This window comes from Saccostrea echinata, unplaced genomic scaffold (assembly GCF_033153115.1).
Source record: "Saccostrea echinata isolate AGI-Se365-2 ecotype Australia unplaced genomic scaffold, CSIRO_AGI_Sech_v1 ptg000054l, whole genome shotgun sequence".
Classification (NCBI taxonomy): Eukaryota; Metazoa; Mollusca; class Bivalvia; order Ostreida; family Ostreidae; genus Saccostrea; species Saccostrea echinata.
The window spans coordinates 43,339,643-43,358,261 of NW_026889803.1; the positions used below are offsets into that span (position 1 = coordinate 43,339,643).

At 32.0% G+C, this 18,619-nt stretch overlaps 1 protein-coding gene across 1 annotated transcript; it reads left to right on the plus strand.

The window, feature by feature from the left end:
• The first annotated feature begins 3,188 nt into the window (after window positions 1–3,188).
• Window positions 3,189–14,070, plus strand: LOC133205741 (uncharacterized). The gene is made up of 10 exons (XM_061341609.1): window positions 3,189–3,934; window positions 5,725–5,832; window positions 5,924–5,960; window positions 6,962–7,033; window positions 7,194–7,345; window positions 7,601–7,651; window positions 8,205–8,291; window positions 11,447–11,488; window positions 12,139–12,630; window positions 12,795–14,070. The coding sequence occupies exons 1-10, from the start codon at window positions 3,706–3,708 to the stop codon at window positions 13,994–13,996; spliced, it is 2,472 nt and encodes an 823-aa protein (XP_061197593.1). The 5' UTR covers window positions 3,189–3,705; the 3' UTR covers window positions 13,997–14,070.
• Window positions 14,071–18,619: the final 4,549 nt, after the last annotated feature.

Here is an 18,619-nt window from a genome sequence, read left to right on the forward strand (position 1 = left end):
AACGTTTTCCTGTTGTCGTCTCTCTTGGTACTTTCGTTTTGTGTGTAAGTATAAATATAATATATAAATACTAATATTATCACGATAATACAAATGTATGTGTAAAATTTTATAGAAAACAGAATATAAAAGATGAGTTCATGCCTACCTTAATTTAATTCTTAGTACAGTTTATGGTTGCTAGGACAATTTGGACAGTGAAAATTTCCAAAATATCTTCAATATCCCAGCTTAAAAATTTATTTTCTGAGTGCTTTCTTTTTGGCCAAGGTTAAATATTACTTAAGTTGCGGAATGTTAACTGAAATGAACAATGTTAATTGTTGCCGGCAGACGCGGTGGAGTGGGGTGGAGGGTGGGGTCTGCTTGAGAATATATATATATATATATAATCCTCAGTGTCAAAGTTACATACATTTATATTATTTATCCTCTTATCCTCCAAAACTAAATAAAATGAAATAAATTAGCATTCCTCTTTTTGAATCATTTGAACAAAGAGACAGTTTAAAGTTTTATTCATTTTTTCCCTCTTCTCTGAGAAAGAGTCCTTATTTTTTGTTTCTATACATTAAAATGTTGCGCGATGATTGGCTGAATAAACAGGCTCACTCAAATTCATTCATAAAAAAACCTTCGATCTTTATTAGAAGGGCATGTTACTTCTTTAAAGTAATTACTTCTTAAAACTTGTACTGTAAAATTCTATCTATCTGGTGACGGTACATAATGTCGTCGGCGAGAATATGAACCTACACTCACTGCACATATTGTCGTCCATCGGTACATATTGTCGCCGGAGACGAGCCTTATTTTCTTCATGATTGACGACAAAATGTACAGTCAAGCACCAGCACATATTGTCGTCGGCGACAATATGTACAGTCAAGGTCGGCATATATTGTCGTCGATATATTGTTTTGACAGATATTTTGAGAAAGGAAAGAGAGATTGACAAACACACACACAAGCACGGAGAGACAGACAGCATTACTCGCAATACTGTAGGGAGAAAACCTTTTGGTCAGAAAATTGTGTCCAGGATTGATATTGATGTACATCACTATACAAGAACTCCTGGGTCAATTTTAAACAAATTTCAAGCAAAATTGCCACAAAACATTCGCGAGATGGACATTATAACAACAAACAAAAGCAAAACCAATTTTGTTCAAATCATTACCCTAGGGGTAGGGTGGGGCCACAATGGGTGATCAAAGTTTTACATAGGAATATATACAGAAAATCTTTAAAAATCTTCTCAAAAACCAGACAGATGTAGCACCCGCGCACCCCCCGTCCGGTAGTTTGATTTTTTTCTGCTTTGGTAAATTCTGTTTGTTTAACTTGTATATACTCTCAATTTAGTCCACAGGTAAAATTTCATAATAAAATAATTTACTTAACATATACAGTAACACACCTTTACATACAAATGACTTTTTATTTTTTTTTTATTTATTTATTTATTTTTTTGGAGTGTCACAACGAATTCTGAACCGACAACACCCCCAAACCCTTCTCTCCGTTCTTAAATTTCTGGATCCACCACTGAGAACAGCAATAGGCACGTGGTTTGTGATGTTTATATGGAAGCATCCTCAGGTAGCGCAGATTCAAGTATCTTCAAATCAAACCGGGCCTAGGGTGGGGCCACAATGGGCGATCAAAGTTTTACATAGGAATATATGGGAAAATTCTTCAAAAATTACCTTCAGTCTCAAAAACAGCCAAGCAATGATTAGTCATATTTATATGGATTGATTGATTATTATTGTTTAACGCCGAGTCGGTAATATTTCAGCCATATTTCGGCGATCAAATTAAGTGTACATGTATATGACCATTTTTGAAGTTTTTGGTTTCTCTGACATATTTATATGGAGCATTGCCGTGCATTGTCATGCGACATGTTCTGATGGACGACAATATGCGCAGTGAGGGTAGGTACACATTGTCGCCGGCGACAATATGAACAGGACAACAAAATGTACCGTCACAATCACACTGCATGAAATAACATATACGAGACACGTCAGTGTGGTTCACACACCAATTACATTCACAATACTACCAAAAAACAACAAAAGAAATCTTTAAGCAACAATATATGTGGGGCGACGATATTTACAGTGAGGGTGAGGCTCATAATGTCGCCGGCGACAATATGTACATGTACTGATGGACAACAATAATTATGTGCAGTGAGGGTAGGTACATATTGTCGTCGGCGACAAAATGTACAAAACGACAATATGTACCGTCAATCTGAGTCATTTTGAAGAATGTAAGCTTTTAATTTTTAATTTATATTTAGTGGAATTTTTTTTCCTAAATAAATTGAGCTTTATTTATTTACAGGTTCCAGTATTTTTACTCGATGTATACATAAAACGAAATTGGAAAGGTACTAACTATACATTCAAAATGTGTAGGTTTTGTGGTGACATATAGTGTGATCATTTCATATACATTAGCGGAATTTCATTCGTAATTACGAGCACAGACCCTAACAGGTTAGGATCAAACATGAATCGGAATCAATTTTAAACACTTATACTACTACTAATGCATTTCAAGTAACAAATCCTTATTAAGTATAACAGAATATAACATAGAATGATACTGTTGAAACGATTTATGATTTAAAGAATATAGAGTTTGAAATCTCCTTGCATGTTAAATTTAGAAACAGCATATCAATTGACAGTAATATAATTTACTAAATTTACTGATGTACTTTACGTCAGAGTATATTTATTAAATTGTTTTTATGAAAATCTCAACGTAAGTAAAAGGTTTTCCTTCAGTTTATTTTTAGATTTAAGTGTTTTTGCCATCGGTTTCGAATTACCTGGGATATGTGACCTAAATTTGGCTTGGTGTAAAATGTGGAGGATGGAGGCTCCAAAATGGAGTGTCAGAAAGTGCGTGCTAGGGGAGAGCCTCTTGAATCAGATGATGCAAAAGGTGGAAAATCTTGTTGCAATTTTAGCACTTGCTTAATATTACATGTAGATCTGTCATCTCAATTTCTAATTTTCCGTGAGAACTTGTTAAAGTGTCGTGCATTATCCAAACAATGAAAAGATAATTTCTTTGAAGTTGATTGAATGATCTATATTTTACCCCGAAACTCAATTTTGGGTAGACCATCTGACAATATCTTATGAAGTATGTTAATGAGAAACAGGAAACAGTGAAACAATTGTCAACATGGGGAACAGCTTTGCTTTTGATTTAGATTTTGAAGATAACGGAGACTGAATGGAAAAGAAACAGCATCAAAATTATCCTTTAGTGCATTGTTGTCATTTTTTCTCAAAGAATGAGAAACGATTGAGGAACAAAAAAAATGAGTTTCAGCCGAAAAATTGACCTGTAGGTACATGTATCAATAACAAAAGGGACATATACAGCAAAAATTTGCTTTTGATTTAAATTTTTTTAGATAACAGATGCTGAGTGCAACGGAAACATCTTAACTTCGGTAAGATTTATGTCCTGCACTCCTATCCCACAGTAGCCCATGAGGTCTTGACAAATTTAATTAGGTTTTAGAGTCTTAAACTGAATAAGAGATAAAATAAGCAAATGTGCTGAAATGACATAAAAGGCTTATGTGACTCCATTTTGGAGCTTCCATCCTCCACATTTTACACCAAGCCCCTCACTTTTGCTGCGAGAATTACATGGACATAAAAAATGTCAACTATTTGGACAATGGCGATCTGTTTATTCTTCGTTCCGGTGACACAAGCCGCTCAGGATTACGTGTATGTTTCGGCATGTCCTCGTGGATCTTCAGAATGGCAAGCAGAGGCCACACGGAAAAAATGTCAGGAGCCAACGCCCGACTATCTGTGTGCAGCGATAGAAAATTCTCCTGGCCAGTACGGTGAAATTTGCACCAAATATGGTTTGTCCCCATCAGGTATATATAAAGCGGATGTTACTTACATAATTTTAGTTGATATAAAAAAATTGGTAAGGTTTTTTTTAATATGTCTTTTGTTTAAATAAAATTTTGCTTTACGGAATTTGTTAAAATATGTGTACACATGAAGGATTGTGGCCATGTTTGGAATGTGTTATTTATACCTCTTAAAAGTACGGAGGACCAAATGGCTCATATAAATACAAATACTGAAATAACTTCTAATAAGAATACTATGAAAAAAATGTGTTGTCATAGAATAAATAAAATGTGAGTTTCGTCTATTTCATATTATCGCTAGCCTTAAAAAATTGAAACAGGACAGCAGTTTAAGTGTGGACTGAAGTGGTTGAACTACAACTTAGATTGAAGTCGATAACAGATACTTGACAAATATGATTGAGACTGCTATTTTATCAAATTTGTGGCGATTTTGGAAAACTATTAACATTTTAATAACATGATATATACATTTCTTAAGAGGATTATTTTACTAGAATCAAAGGTAAATTACAAATCTGAACTATATTGGAATATGAGGAAAACCTCATGACACAAAGAAAGAACTACGCACGCTAACTCTCGATTCCCGCCTTCATTTTACACCCATTTAATTCAATACTAATGGCAATTTGGCCGTAAAATCTTTTTTGAGTGCAAAGAACGGTTCAATGGTAATTGACTGATAAATTTAATACCAGTGTTAAATAATTAAATACTCCTAATTCCAGTTAACAATCAAATGTGCTAACTTTTTGAAAATTAATATTGACTTCGAAGTAGGCGGGAGAACAATACTATCGTTCGCAGTTCTTACCTGTATTTGTAATACGTCACATGCCTTAAATATTAGTCACTGTGTGTGCAATCCATCGTCGAATACCCACGGGTGATCTCGTCTTTTAATTATCATGAAAGATAAAAGATGATAAGTAAAAGAGGATCAGATCACCCGTGGGTATCCGACGATGTGTGCAATCAAAATCTGTCATTTTTTGTTGTAGAATAGCATTTTTGTCATAGCAAAATTTTTGCAGATAATCAAACATTGGATTTTTTTTTTTTTGAAATATGAAGTATATAGCAAATGATAACATGATCTGATAACGTCTATGTAATGCAAAAATAATCTATTGTTACCTATGCTGAAACTACAGAACTCGACACTTGTAGTTTACTCGACTTACTTTTTTCATCACCTTTACACTTCAAAATATACATCTGTATACACGGTGTAAGGATAATTATAAGTAAGAAGTAAATAGAAAAAGTTCGTGACGAGCCAGTGTGCTTAATTCAACAATATTTATTTTTATTTGTTATCAAAATTTAGAATCTGGATGAAAAAAAATATGCTTATTGGCACAAAAGCTTAAATTTATTTTTTTTTCCTGCCCAAGGATATAGTTAACGTCATGATTGAAATAATTTTACTGTTTCATTCATTCGAAAATTCATGGAAGATCGGAATTGTTTGCATAAACATTGTCTATTACAATATTAAGAAATCGCGTCCAAGTTTTGTTGCTTTAACTCATTTGCTTAAACTGTGTCTATCTTAATAAATGTACATTGTTGATAACCGACATGAGCATAAATACATGATACTTCTCCATTTTTTCATAAGTGGCGAAGAGAGAAAAGACAAAATATTAAACCATTATTATCCATTTAATAAATTTTGAAATAATTTTGAATAATGACCACCTCTCTTTCTCTCTCTTGCTTCTCCTGAGTGATGAAGTCCTCATATGTTTGTAATCAACAATCCTTCGATCTTTTATCAGGGACTTGTGCAGTTCTCAATGCACAGACGTATAACTTGGACTCGGTTCCGTGTGTGGCACCGGTGGGGTGCCCAGACAAGCCCTACAACCCAGGAGAACTTTATAATTGTGAGTATTATGGCTTCCAATACTTGCAAATAAACTATTTATTGTAGGAGATTTCTGTTGCGTAATATTTATTGTCTGTTCTCTATTATAGGGCCAGTTTGTTTCGAAGATTTTTATGGAAATAAAAGGTAAATTTTGCAAATCATACATATATCAAGGATTTCCGATAATGTTTTTGATTGGATATGATTTTTTTCTTTGAATAGTAGTGTTTTTTTATTCCTGGAATTTTGATTGTTTGTATTCTTCTTTCCCTACAGCTTGATTTTCCCACATACTTACTCACGTAAACCTGTTGAACTTCTTCATGCATTTCTGCACAAAAGCATTTAATTTAATCCGCATACCAAATAAATGTCATTACACCACTAAGTTAGAAAGGCAAAAAATATGTTTTAGTTTTTTGAAGTAAATATATATCTTTTAGAACATTGAATTTATTGTTCAAATTTTAATGAATTCTACCTTGATCTTACCATGTTTGACGGGACAAATATATATTTATATAGCAAGGCAGGGGTGTGCAATTAAAAAAAATTACTAGCCCAAAGTAAAAAGTTACTAGCCCAAATATAGGGGCAAAAATTTAAAACCAATAGGGGCTTATTGAAAAAAAAGACTAATTGTTGAAAAGTACGGGTACTTAGGTCATGCCTGGAAAATTTTCACTGGTTGGGAATTTAATAGCGAAAAATGGGTGAAAATACGGGTTGTGCTTTTCATGTATTACATGCATAGTTTTAATTTTTACTAGCCCAAGAGGCTACCTCAGTGCAGAAAACCACTAGCCCGACCCCCAGAAATGGTAGCCCCGGGCGTCGGGCGATGCTAATTGCACACCCCTGCAAGGTTTAAAGTTTTTACTTTGATTGGTAAGACAGTTACATGTATGTTCAATTTTACAAAAGCGTAAAAAATTTGAAAAACAGAAACAATATAATAATTGAGAACGTTTTATATATCATTTTTCATTCATTATTAAGATAGTTTTTGAAGATTGATGGTAAGGACTGAACTGTCCGTGCTCTAGACACTCATAATAGAAACAAATCTATGACCATTTTATAGCAGTGGCTACATGCTTTTTTTCTTTATAATTCTTCTAGCTTTTCTTGATTATTTTTCATAGGACTACATCAAGTGTTATAACCAAAGTTTACGAATCTACAACAGAACATTCAAATATAACTTCCGTTGATCCGTAAGTACTCACTTTGGTCGTAAATTAAGATCTGTATTTTTAAGGTGTACATATCGTCATCATTCAAGAGGTACACTGAACTTCACTAAAACTAACTTTGGATTTTGATATAAAAGTTCTTTACTTAACCGCACATGTCATCTTATTCATCAAATGACAGTACCGGTGATACACAAGATGGGGATTCTGGACTGGTTGCTGGAATCATCATAGTGTTTCTGCTGGTTTTAGTTGTCTCCCTAGTAACGCTTTACATTCTGGATAAGAGGAACAAGTGGGGTCTGAGGAAGGCTATAAGAAAACGTTTAATAGGTAGATAGTCAATCGCAGTATTTTTGTCTTTTTATTTCTACAGTATATTCTATGCACAATCTTTTGCTTGAAAAAACACTACTTCCTAAATACTTTAATTAGAAATAGTTACTTGATTTAAAAAAAAATACATGAGTAACATATAAATATTTTGTAAATTGTAAGGTTTAAAAACACATATTTTTGGTAAAAAAAAAAAAGATGTACTTCTTATCTGAAGGTAAATAACAAGTAATGTAGATTAAATCATTTTAGATAGATTTGGTCGATTACATGCTCAGAGAGAAGAAAGTGCCTTAAAAAGAGGTAATTACACAAATTACAATACATGTATCTCTTCAATATTTTTGTTAAAAGAGTTTATTCTAACAATGGATTTAGCAATGGTACTAATTTAAGATATTTATTATCAATAGGGTCTGACAGTCTTTTGGTAAAAAATTCATAAATCTATACTATGAAAGGAAGGGTTTAAATCTCATGATTTTTAGGGGTTTACGTGAAACCGATTAATGAATGTCCGACCAAATAACGTTAATTTATCGTTAAAATTGCCCTGATGCCTCTTTTTCCCAACAATTTAAGACTTTTCTAGACAGGATTTTATCATAATTCCTGCTAGTATTTGCTAATCCTTATTATACATTTATTCTTACAAAAAAAGACACTTGAAGGATCGATGATTTTGCTTTTATCTATGACCCGAAGGGAAGCACAATTACAGTGTATATAAAACCAGCAAGGTGAAGCTTGAAGCAAAAAATAGATAACATGCACAATTTTCCTTACTCCCCCAAAATGACATTATTGGTTAATTACAGAATGCATATGTATGAATTTGTATTTGATATATTTTAAGATGAAGAACAGGCAGAAAATGAAGAAGGTGATATTGGAAAGGAATGTTTGCTGTCAAGTAATACAGGGAAAGATTTTCTGCTGTCAGGTACTATATTATCTATAATTTTCTTATATCTATAACAAAATATAAATTAATAACTATTAATATAAACCATAAATTAATCAACAAAGGACTTTATTTAACTCAGTCAAAGAATGGTTTTGTTATTACTTCCATTTATTTACACTATACGCACCATTTCTGGATATCATAAGCTTGGAGATGCCTAAGCCTAACTAATTATTTCGACTGGTAACAAAATGGTTTAAGTACGTAAGTTGTTTAATGAAAAGAAAGGCATTGGTGGTTGTGGTTTATCTTCTTTTTTTAGGATTATTATTAAGAAGAGATGCAAAAATGTCTAGGTAAATGTATAATTATGAATTCGAAATAAAAGATAAAGTGTTCACATTGGGAAGCAATACTACAAAAATAGAAACGGGGGGTTTTATTTTTCACTCACACTCTAGAAAAACATTTCATTAATAATAGTAATTTAGAACCAAGTACTGATTGTGGATTGCCCTTCCTTGGAGCTTTTCTTTTAGTTATAAACGTTCTTGTTTCTTCTATTAATTTTTCAGTGTGATAATTTAAAATGTTATAAATTCTTTGCACTCAGTATGAAATACGAGGGGTGATCAAAAAGTTCGCGAACTAATTGAACTACTTCCATAGAAGAAATAAAATTATAGGCTTCACTGTTTACTATTATACCCCATGCAACAAGTTGCAGAGAGTATAATGTTTTTGACCCGTCCGTCAGTCAGTCAGTCCATCAGTCCTGTTTTTTTTTTTTGGTCAGGGCAACTCCTCTTAAACTTCTGCACAGAATTTCGTCAAACTTTGCAGATATTTAGAACACAGTGTGTAGATGTGCATATTGCCAGGATAGTAAGATTCCATTATTTTTGGCCTTAGAGTTTTGGCTATTATTGAAGAAACTTTCCAGTCACGTAATAAGGAAATACACTGGAATCAGCGTTTGTAATGAAATTTTATGTGAAATATTTTATGACCTTAAAAGACCCCCATTGATGTTGAGATCAAGATTTTAATTATTCAACACACATCTACAAAAAATCTTGGATAGAAGTACACAAAAAATTCTCCTTCCCCCTTCCACACCCCCCTCCCCACAAACACACGCACACACCTCAAACTAGTGCTTTGCCTTAAATGATTTCATAAGATTTGAATGTCCTTATGTGCAAGAAGTTTTGATGTGAGGATTTTTTGCAAGTTATGCCCCTTTTTGAATTATACTGTGTATTTTAAGTGCACCGTGCCATTCATTATGTGTTGCATTGTCAAGTTTTGGGGAAACATAGGGTATGTGAGCTTGCTAATTTTTTTCTTTCATTTTTTAAAGTAGTCCTCTCCGATTTTAATGCACATCTGTCACCGTTATGCTCATGCGCGAATCACGTGATCCAGGTGGTCACGTGACATGCTCCTTAGCGGTCTGTTCGCAGAAATTAACGATTTTTCCGAGTCTTATATTACTTACCATGCAAGTTATTTTTTATAACAAGAATTGTCCATTTGTCACAAATGGCCAAATCTTGGCAATAGGATGGGTGGATAAGGGTATATTTTCCCAGAATGAGCATGGTGACCATCACAGCCCGATTCCTTTGTCTTGGATGCGTCGTTTATCTATTGTGGATAAAGTATGGGCGCCTTCTTTTTATGATATCTGATATGTTTAAAGTCTAAATTAAACGATATTTTAGGAATTTAATGACTATATTAGTGTTGAGATATTCAACTATTTTTCTAACTGTAACTTAGCGATCTTTCATAACAAATTTCATTGCTCCAATCTTTGATTCATTGCTCAACTAAGGACACATCTCTTTCCCAGCTTACTTTCACTGGCACCAGAAAAAACATCATTGTTAATCATCTCCCTTCCATCACTAAAAAAAATCAATCCAATTAATGATTGAACTTCTGGCAAGTCTTTTGTCCTCATAAACCTTGTACAAATAATTATATGCTACTACCAAGGAATTTCCAAGATATATGTTAAACTTTAAAGCCGTTCGTTGCTCGAGTACGACCGAGGCAACTACATTTTGTCCCAAGTCATCTACAAATTGGCATGATTTTCCAATTGTGACGCCATAAACAAGGAGCAAACATTATGTAACATCTGTTATTTATAGAACATATGTATGACTATATGTATGCCAAATTTCATTTTGATCTGAATTGTGGTTTTGCAAATATAGAGATATAGTTCGCGGACTTTTTGATCACCCCTCGTACATACTCCAAAGCTTTCTTTATATTAATCACTGCTTTTTAGTTAAGCATTCTGAGTTTACATTGTAAGAAGAAGGTACGGTTTTAGCTTTATAGTGCCCTAAAAATTTAATGTTTTCAAAAAGTTTTGAAACAGGCTTAAATATAAGTTGAGTATATGACTGTGATAAATTGGGACAGAATATGGCATGAAGGAGTACCATTCTGGAAATATGACGTCATTAATTTGATGCATTTCTCTATTTTAAACAGAAAAAGCCTCAATTGACCCCTTTCAAGGGCTATTTTCCTTAAGAAATTAGTGTCCACATCCGTCGCCCACATTAATTTTCGGATATGTTGTGTAAAATTCTTTGAAAAATCACATATCTCAAAATCTTTGTGGGCGAAGCCTGTGGACAATATTATCTGAAAGAAAATTCCACTGGAAATTGGTGTCTTCTGCAACATTTTAAGAAAATACGGGAAAATGCACAAGTTTATGACGTCACAATTAGCATTTAGAAGGTCATGTGAGAAAAATTATTTGTATCATCTTTCTGCATGGAATTTCAATGATTCAGAAAGCATGAGTTTTAATTTTTTTTTTACATCACTTTCATTTTTAAGAAAAACACAGGGCAAAACCGTACCTTGTTCTTTCAAAATAAAATTTCAGCAAAAGATCTCAATAGTTTGCAATCAAGCACTTCAATGAGTAATTATCAAGAATTACATGTATGCTTTGAATTGAATGATTGAATTTGTATGTGTAAAGGCTTATAAATTGTAATATATATATATATATATATATATATATATATATATATATATATATATATATATATATATATATATATATATATATATATATATATATATATTAGTACTCTCCACTTTGTACAGTTTAGAAGTATGTAACATTTATGAATTGTGATTTATGATTGTAGATACATATGAAGAACCCTTATCAGGAATAAAAACTAGTAAAGGTAAGAGTCAACACGAAGTGTTTGTCAACTGCATGTCCGTAACTATACTTGATTTATCTTAAAAATGATGTGACTTTTATTGGAGAGAAAAAAGTAAAAGTTTAACATCTGTTAAGAGAGGAAACTCGTGTTGATAAATGAATGTTTTTTTTTCAATCTTTAGCAATATTTTGGCAATTATTAAACTTTGAACCCTATTGGTTTATTTAATATGCTTGAATTTCATTTGAAGAAAATTGAATAAACCATGAGGGACTTTTGTTCCTTTTTGCGTACTCGAATATTTTTAGCGAGAAAAAAGTTGTTCTTTGCTTATAAGTTCGATGTGGTTTTATCGATATTGATAGAGTTTTCGTGAAGAACATATATACTATTCCATGGCCTTAGGAACCGGGAGAATGGTTGTTTGTGCCCACCCTTCCAGCTAAGTCGATTCCTACAGGCCTGTATCTCTATGCTTAGTTTTAGGCTTGAGCTATGTGCACCATTTTTTTTCTGTCCATTTCGTCATTTTTATTTGTTTGTGATCTACGATCACTGTCCTTTTGACCCAAAAAAATCCCATTATACCAAGTAATACCAAATGGCAAATAATCTTTGCCTCTAGATTTTGATATAACCGGTCATATTTTAAAACGTTTTTCTTATAGGAGATGGTGTATCAATTGTTGAAAAAGACGTATCATGGAAACTTACAGGTCTTCAACGCTACCTTGTTGTTTGTCTAAAGCACTATATAGGCATCGAAGAATTGAAAGAAAAAGTAATTCTTTTCAAAAGTTCTCTGGACGAACATTTCAACGAGGTATTGCTAGAACCCTTACAAAGACTACAGTCTCCTGATGATTATGAAGAAGTGGATATATTAGTAGTTTACAATCTTCTTCGTAATGTTTGTGAACACATATATCCCCCTAAACGGGGATGGGACTACGAACCCGATGAAACTGACTTAGGACTGGGAGCTGATATTGAGAGGGCACGCCTAATGTGGAATAGATATTGCGATGGAAAGACTGTATTTGATGACTTGGATGCTTTATATGAAAGAATGCAGGAAAGATATGGAAATATTGCGGTGAACATTAATGAAAAGCAGGATGTCGACCAGTGCCAAATGCCTAAAGAAAAAATATCGCCAAGTAAGTGCAAATAAAAAAAACTATCTTGAGTATTTGGATATTTATATGATACTTTTATACCAATATTGGCAGAGTTCAATTGCTGTAGAAAAAGTATAATCTTTCGAAACTTTTTGAAAGATAATTAAAGAATTACAATGAAATATCATTATATTTATTAATAGGTGTTCAACTAAAACCTGCATGCGAAGTTAGAAGTGGGGTTGTCATAAGAAAACAAACAACGTCGGTAAAGGAAATCCTAAATGAAAGTGGTTTAGCGATTTGTAAAGGTGCCATAGGATGTGGGAAGACTAGTTTTCTTAAATACTTCGATGAACTATACCGAGGATTAGGCTGGATTGTAAAATGGAGGGAGGAGGTTGTCAACAGTAATGATGTCTTTGTGAGAGAAAATGAGAAGATTCTTTTATGTTGCGATAACTTTTTTGGAACCTTTGACCGATGTGCCTACAGTGCCACGTCAGAAATTATTAATTTTTTAAATCATCGAGAAAAAGATGATGGTGGCCAACTGAAAATCCTGCTGGCTATTCATGATCATGTATATGATGAGTTGCAGAAGAATACCTCGATAAATATTCTACAAAATAAACGTGCAGTAGTTGACTTGAACGAGATAACCAATGCTGAACAGATGCTAATTTTTAAAGAGCAAAGAAAGAATGGTCATTGTACCATTGATCCGAAATGTTGGTTCCGAAGGGTTGACTTTGAATCGCTGAAAAATGCATTAAAACGGAATTCAGGATTAATTGGTGATCCAGCTTTAACTTTACTATATTGTAACCATCATGACATATTTGCCAAAAAAGAAGCCACATTAAACCCTCTGAAAACACTGTGCTCTTTATTTCAGAATATTTCAGGAAAACCAAAGTTATTCAATATTCTTGTGTTCATCTTGTTTATTAAAACACATACCTTTGATAAGGAGATGCCAGCCTGGGCTGCAGCGGAACCGTTTGGACTAACAACTGATGAGATCCGGGAAAATGTCCGACATCTTCATGGATATCTTGATGTTTCTGTTGATGGAAGGACAATGAAAATGAAACATGAATTGTTAAGCATCGGTTTGTTCCACATTTGTGCAAGGGATCCTATCTATTTACCTGCTCTTTTAAATCATTGCCACTTTCAGATGATAGAAGAACTCTTTCGTCCATCCAACTCTGAAACCCAGTCAGACTTTTCCATCATATTGGATGAAACCAATTTCCAAACATTAATTTCTAGAATTATGAGAGACAATATGTATGTGAACCTTATAAATCACCCTTTCTTGCAAAATACTCAATTCTGTTTGAATTTGAAAAATAGTTGTCCGGATGACCTTTGGAAACGTTTCTTTTCAAAAAAGTGATATAGCATACTATTTAATGCAGAAGACTCATTTATATACTCAAGATACTCTGAAATTTAAAAAGAATTATTTAATATGCTATAAAAATGTTGAAATAAAAATCTTTATTTAATTTTATTTTTTAGTAAGAATCAAAATTATCAAAATGACTAACAACAAGCTAAACTTACGAAACCACAATTTTGCATAATGATTTAAAATAGTAATACTAAATTAACCTTTATTCTCGGGATTTTGCCTTTGGAGCAGACACAGTTTGGTAATTACAATTATCGTGTAAAACAAAGCTTTTAAAAATGATGAATATTACTTCTTTAATGTACATAGCTAACTGATGAAAAAAGTTTTCGTGAAATATGGAGATGACGAACATCATTCAAGCTCAAAGTCAATTAAAACAATACAAATCGGGAGCAGAGCAAACACGGACCTCCAAAAACATCAGAGGTAGGATCAGGTGCCATATATATATATATATATATATATATATATATATATATATATATATATATATATATAGCGCAAAGAAATTCACTTTTTATTAGAGTACCCACTTCCGCCCCAGCCCGGGGTTGTACCGCTCGGCCATCAAGGCAAGTCCTAAAACTTGCTGCTTTCGATGCCGGTGGAATTCTCGCGGCGCTGTTCTACACTACACGGTCATTAAGAATTGAAGTTAGATAAAGTTATATATATATATATATATATATATATATATATATATATATATATATATATATATATATATATATATATATATATATATATATAATTTATTTATTTATTTAAGATAAGATAGAATAGATACGAAAATTTTATTTTTCAATTTTGGGCCCAGAAAGCATACAAGATTTTTACAAGGATAATATCGAACGTTCTGAATGAAAGGTTACATACACAGATAGACACAAACACATAATATGATATAATCCATATAAGTAATTGTAGGTGCAGTAGTTGGGGTTCTGAAATTGCAACTGACACGATCATAAACCTGTCTTAACAATATATACCAGTATACAAATATGTATCTAGAACATTTTATGTTAACAGTACATACAACTAAGTAAAATAAATACCATACAGTCTGTATGTATAAGTATTCAAAATTTTTCATATGTGTTTACTTATGGTATTATGCCTTTTTTGAAAGCTTTGATAAGATTTTCACAAGAACTTTATAATAATTAGTTTGTCTTCATTAGACATTAACCATATAAATTTTGTCTTTTTTTAAATTTTATTTTATTATTTTTTTGTTGTTGTTAATAATCTGTTTTTTTTTTTGGTCAAGCAATGAGATATCATGATAAAATTTATTTCTTTCCTAATTATATAATGAACATTTAGTAAGAAAGTGATAGTCATCTTCTTTAAAATTTTGGTTACATAATAAACATGCTCTTTTTTGTTTCTCTCTAAAGGAATTTTTTGATCAGATTATTTTTAACAGATTCATATCTACCCTTCTCAATTCTTAGGTCATGGGCACTTATTCTAAATCTACATATAGATTTTTGCATTTCATGAAATTTAATATACATATAGTTTTCCATTGTAAATTTTCCTTAAACATTAAATTAGAAGTTTTCCCGAGTTTAGTCCTTCTTCGCGTTTCATTGTCCAATATAGTAGAAAATGTTTTTTTCAAAATTTTTGGAACTTGTTTTTTAAAAAAATTTGTTTTTGTATTTTTTACATTCTGATAATGAAATGTTTATTTTCTTACTGAAATAAATTACATTTTTGTACCAACAATTAACATTGCCTAGACTAATATTTTGTGTATATGCATTATGTAACAATGAGGATTCTGGACTTGATTCCAACCTATACCAGTATAATAAAATGTTTTGAATCATTGAGAAATACATAGGGTATCTTCCCAATTCAGAAATTATTGCAATATGTGTACTTTTTTCCTCAGCTTCCAATAGATATTTTAAAAAATTGATTTTTAAGCTTTGAACCTCCCACTCTTTAAAAATATCATATAAATGCTTGTCTCTTACATGTACCTTCGTGATGTAAGGGTTCCCCAAATTTATTTAAATGAGATCTTGCTTCTTTGAAGGAGCCACAGGAGGTAAAAATCACACCTAAGTATTTATATTTGTTTACACATTCAATATGTGAATTTTCAAGTGTGAACTTTTCATTAATAAGATGACCGCTTTTGTTAAAGATCACTACTTTAGATTTGCTTGAATTAATTTCAAAGCACCAGTCTTTACAGTATTTCTAAAGTAAATCTAGTTTGTTTTGCAGTCCTTTTTTGGCTATCTGATAACAAAACAAGATCATCATCATCATATAAAAGTGAAGAGATTTTCTTTCCAGAAAGACTAACAAGTCCTATACTTTCTTCGTCAAGTAATTTGGAAAAATCATTTAGAAATATTTTTAAAAATGTTTGGGCTTAACACATCTCCCTGTCTAACTCCTATTTCTTGTCTATATGGGGGAGTTAACTTGTTATAAATATTTTTATAGAATTGTGGCTATGTCTGTACATGTTGTCCAGTATATTAAAAATATTTAATATTTAAATGTAAAACTTTTAATCTAATGCCTTCATAACTGTTTCAAAGGCTTTGCGAAAATCTCCAAAATATGCATATAGTCATTTATTGCCAGTGTTGATATGTTTGTAAATCAGACATTTTATTACGTAAGTGGTCTAATGTTCTGGATTCTTTTGAAAACTCTATCTGAGTTTCATGTATTAGTTTGAGTTCTTTTAAGTACAGTCAAACCTGTATTAAGAGACCTTCCAACGAAGAATGGTTTGAACATATTTTATTGCAATAAATATATACAATGGGATTGGGCACAAGTTCTAAAAATTTAATTCGCCCTCTCCCTACATATTATATCACAAAAGATTGAATCAGACGGAGAAAGGAAAAAAGGTCACATATGACAGGTGGTCTCTTAATACAGGTTGCTTATTTTCCGCAGTGTTCAAATGTACAATGCTGAAAATATTACATGTGTATGTGTATTTTATAACATATTCTGTTTATTTTCGCTTTTTAATAAGCACTGCTAAACTCTAAACTCTAAATGATTTTACATTATAGGTACAATTCAGTAATAAAATTTGCTTGATCCGCACATGAGTTTGATTATAGGGAAATACTGTGAACATCTGAATATATAATTTTTTTATACAGTATAAAAAAGCTGCAAAGATTTTTTTCTAGTATTTTTTTTTTTTTTTTTTACATGATAGCCTATTAATAACTTCGTATGTTTTGCACATTACTAAAAATTAAAAACTGTATCATGATTTTTTTTATGCACTTGGTAAAAAATTATATTTATGACTAAAATCTATTTAACCTAATTAACTTTTTTTTTATTACTGAACTACCGCGTGTAATTGCCTGTTTGTCACCAGGTACATGTACTTCAATCACTTCAATTATCACCTGGCATGGGTGCTAGCTAGCGTGTGTTTACATACCCCGTTTGTGACACAATTCACTTAGATAAACATCTAGGATTTATTACTTGTTAATGAAAAGTTAAACAGGCAGGTTTATAGCTGAATATCCATTTGGCCCTTATAGCATGAATTGATATCGGGATCGACCTCGAACGTCTATTTTCAAAATGGCACTCGATCATTGGAGAGAAAAAAACGTGAATGTTTATGTATTAGATTTTAATGTTTATTCAATAAATATCAAAACGTAAGTAAAAATATTTATTTTGTAATGTTGTTTTATTCGCAAAACTCGCATTATATAATTATTAAATAAAATAAATGCGTGTCTGTAGATGTTTTGAACCAAAAAACATAGCATGCTCGAGCGAAATCGAAAGTATAGGAATTGGAAATTATATAGTCGTTAAATCCAGGAAAAACTGCGTTGAAATTACAAAAAATGGTCAGGAAAATAACGGTCGCTGGTTGCGTTAGACAGGTGGTCGTTTAATACAGGTATAATATATAGGGAAAAGCGTAGGGAGGAATTCTTACGGTCACATATGACAGTGAGACGCTTAATACAGTGGGTCGCTATGGCAGTTTTAACTGTATGTATTTCAAAATCTGTTATTTAAAATGATATTAAAAGTTTTGTTATGCTATTGTTTACTGTTATTCCTATGTATTTTTGAGGTAACTTAGGATTATCTGATTTGAAGATGGGTGTTGTATAACCCTCTAGCCATTTGTCTGGATAAATTCCTGATGTTAATACAACATTAATCAATTTCAGAATACAGGAGTTTATGTAAATTTGGGATGTTTTTATCATTTCATTTGAGATGTTGTCTATAGCTGGGCCAGGGCTTTTCTCAAATGGTAATGGTTTTTTGGATTTCAGGTACAGATATATTGAAATCCAGTTTATCAAAAGAGATAGCAGCCTTATTGTTTCATAATTCATTGATTTTAGTTTCAATAGTGGTGATTCTTTCTTTTTACTTTTCTGGTAGTTTAGATAAAGTAGTAGAATATTTAAACCATGTATCTTCATCTATTGACTTTTCGAAGTTTTCTCTTTTTTGTCTTCAGTTTCTCTCAGGTATTCAACTAGATTCCAATATTCTTTAGAATTAGTTTCATTAAGTTCATCTAATTTATCTAAAATACTTTGTCTAAATTTACGT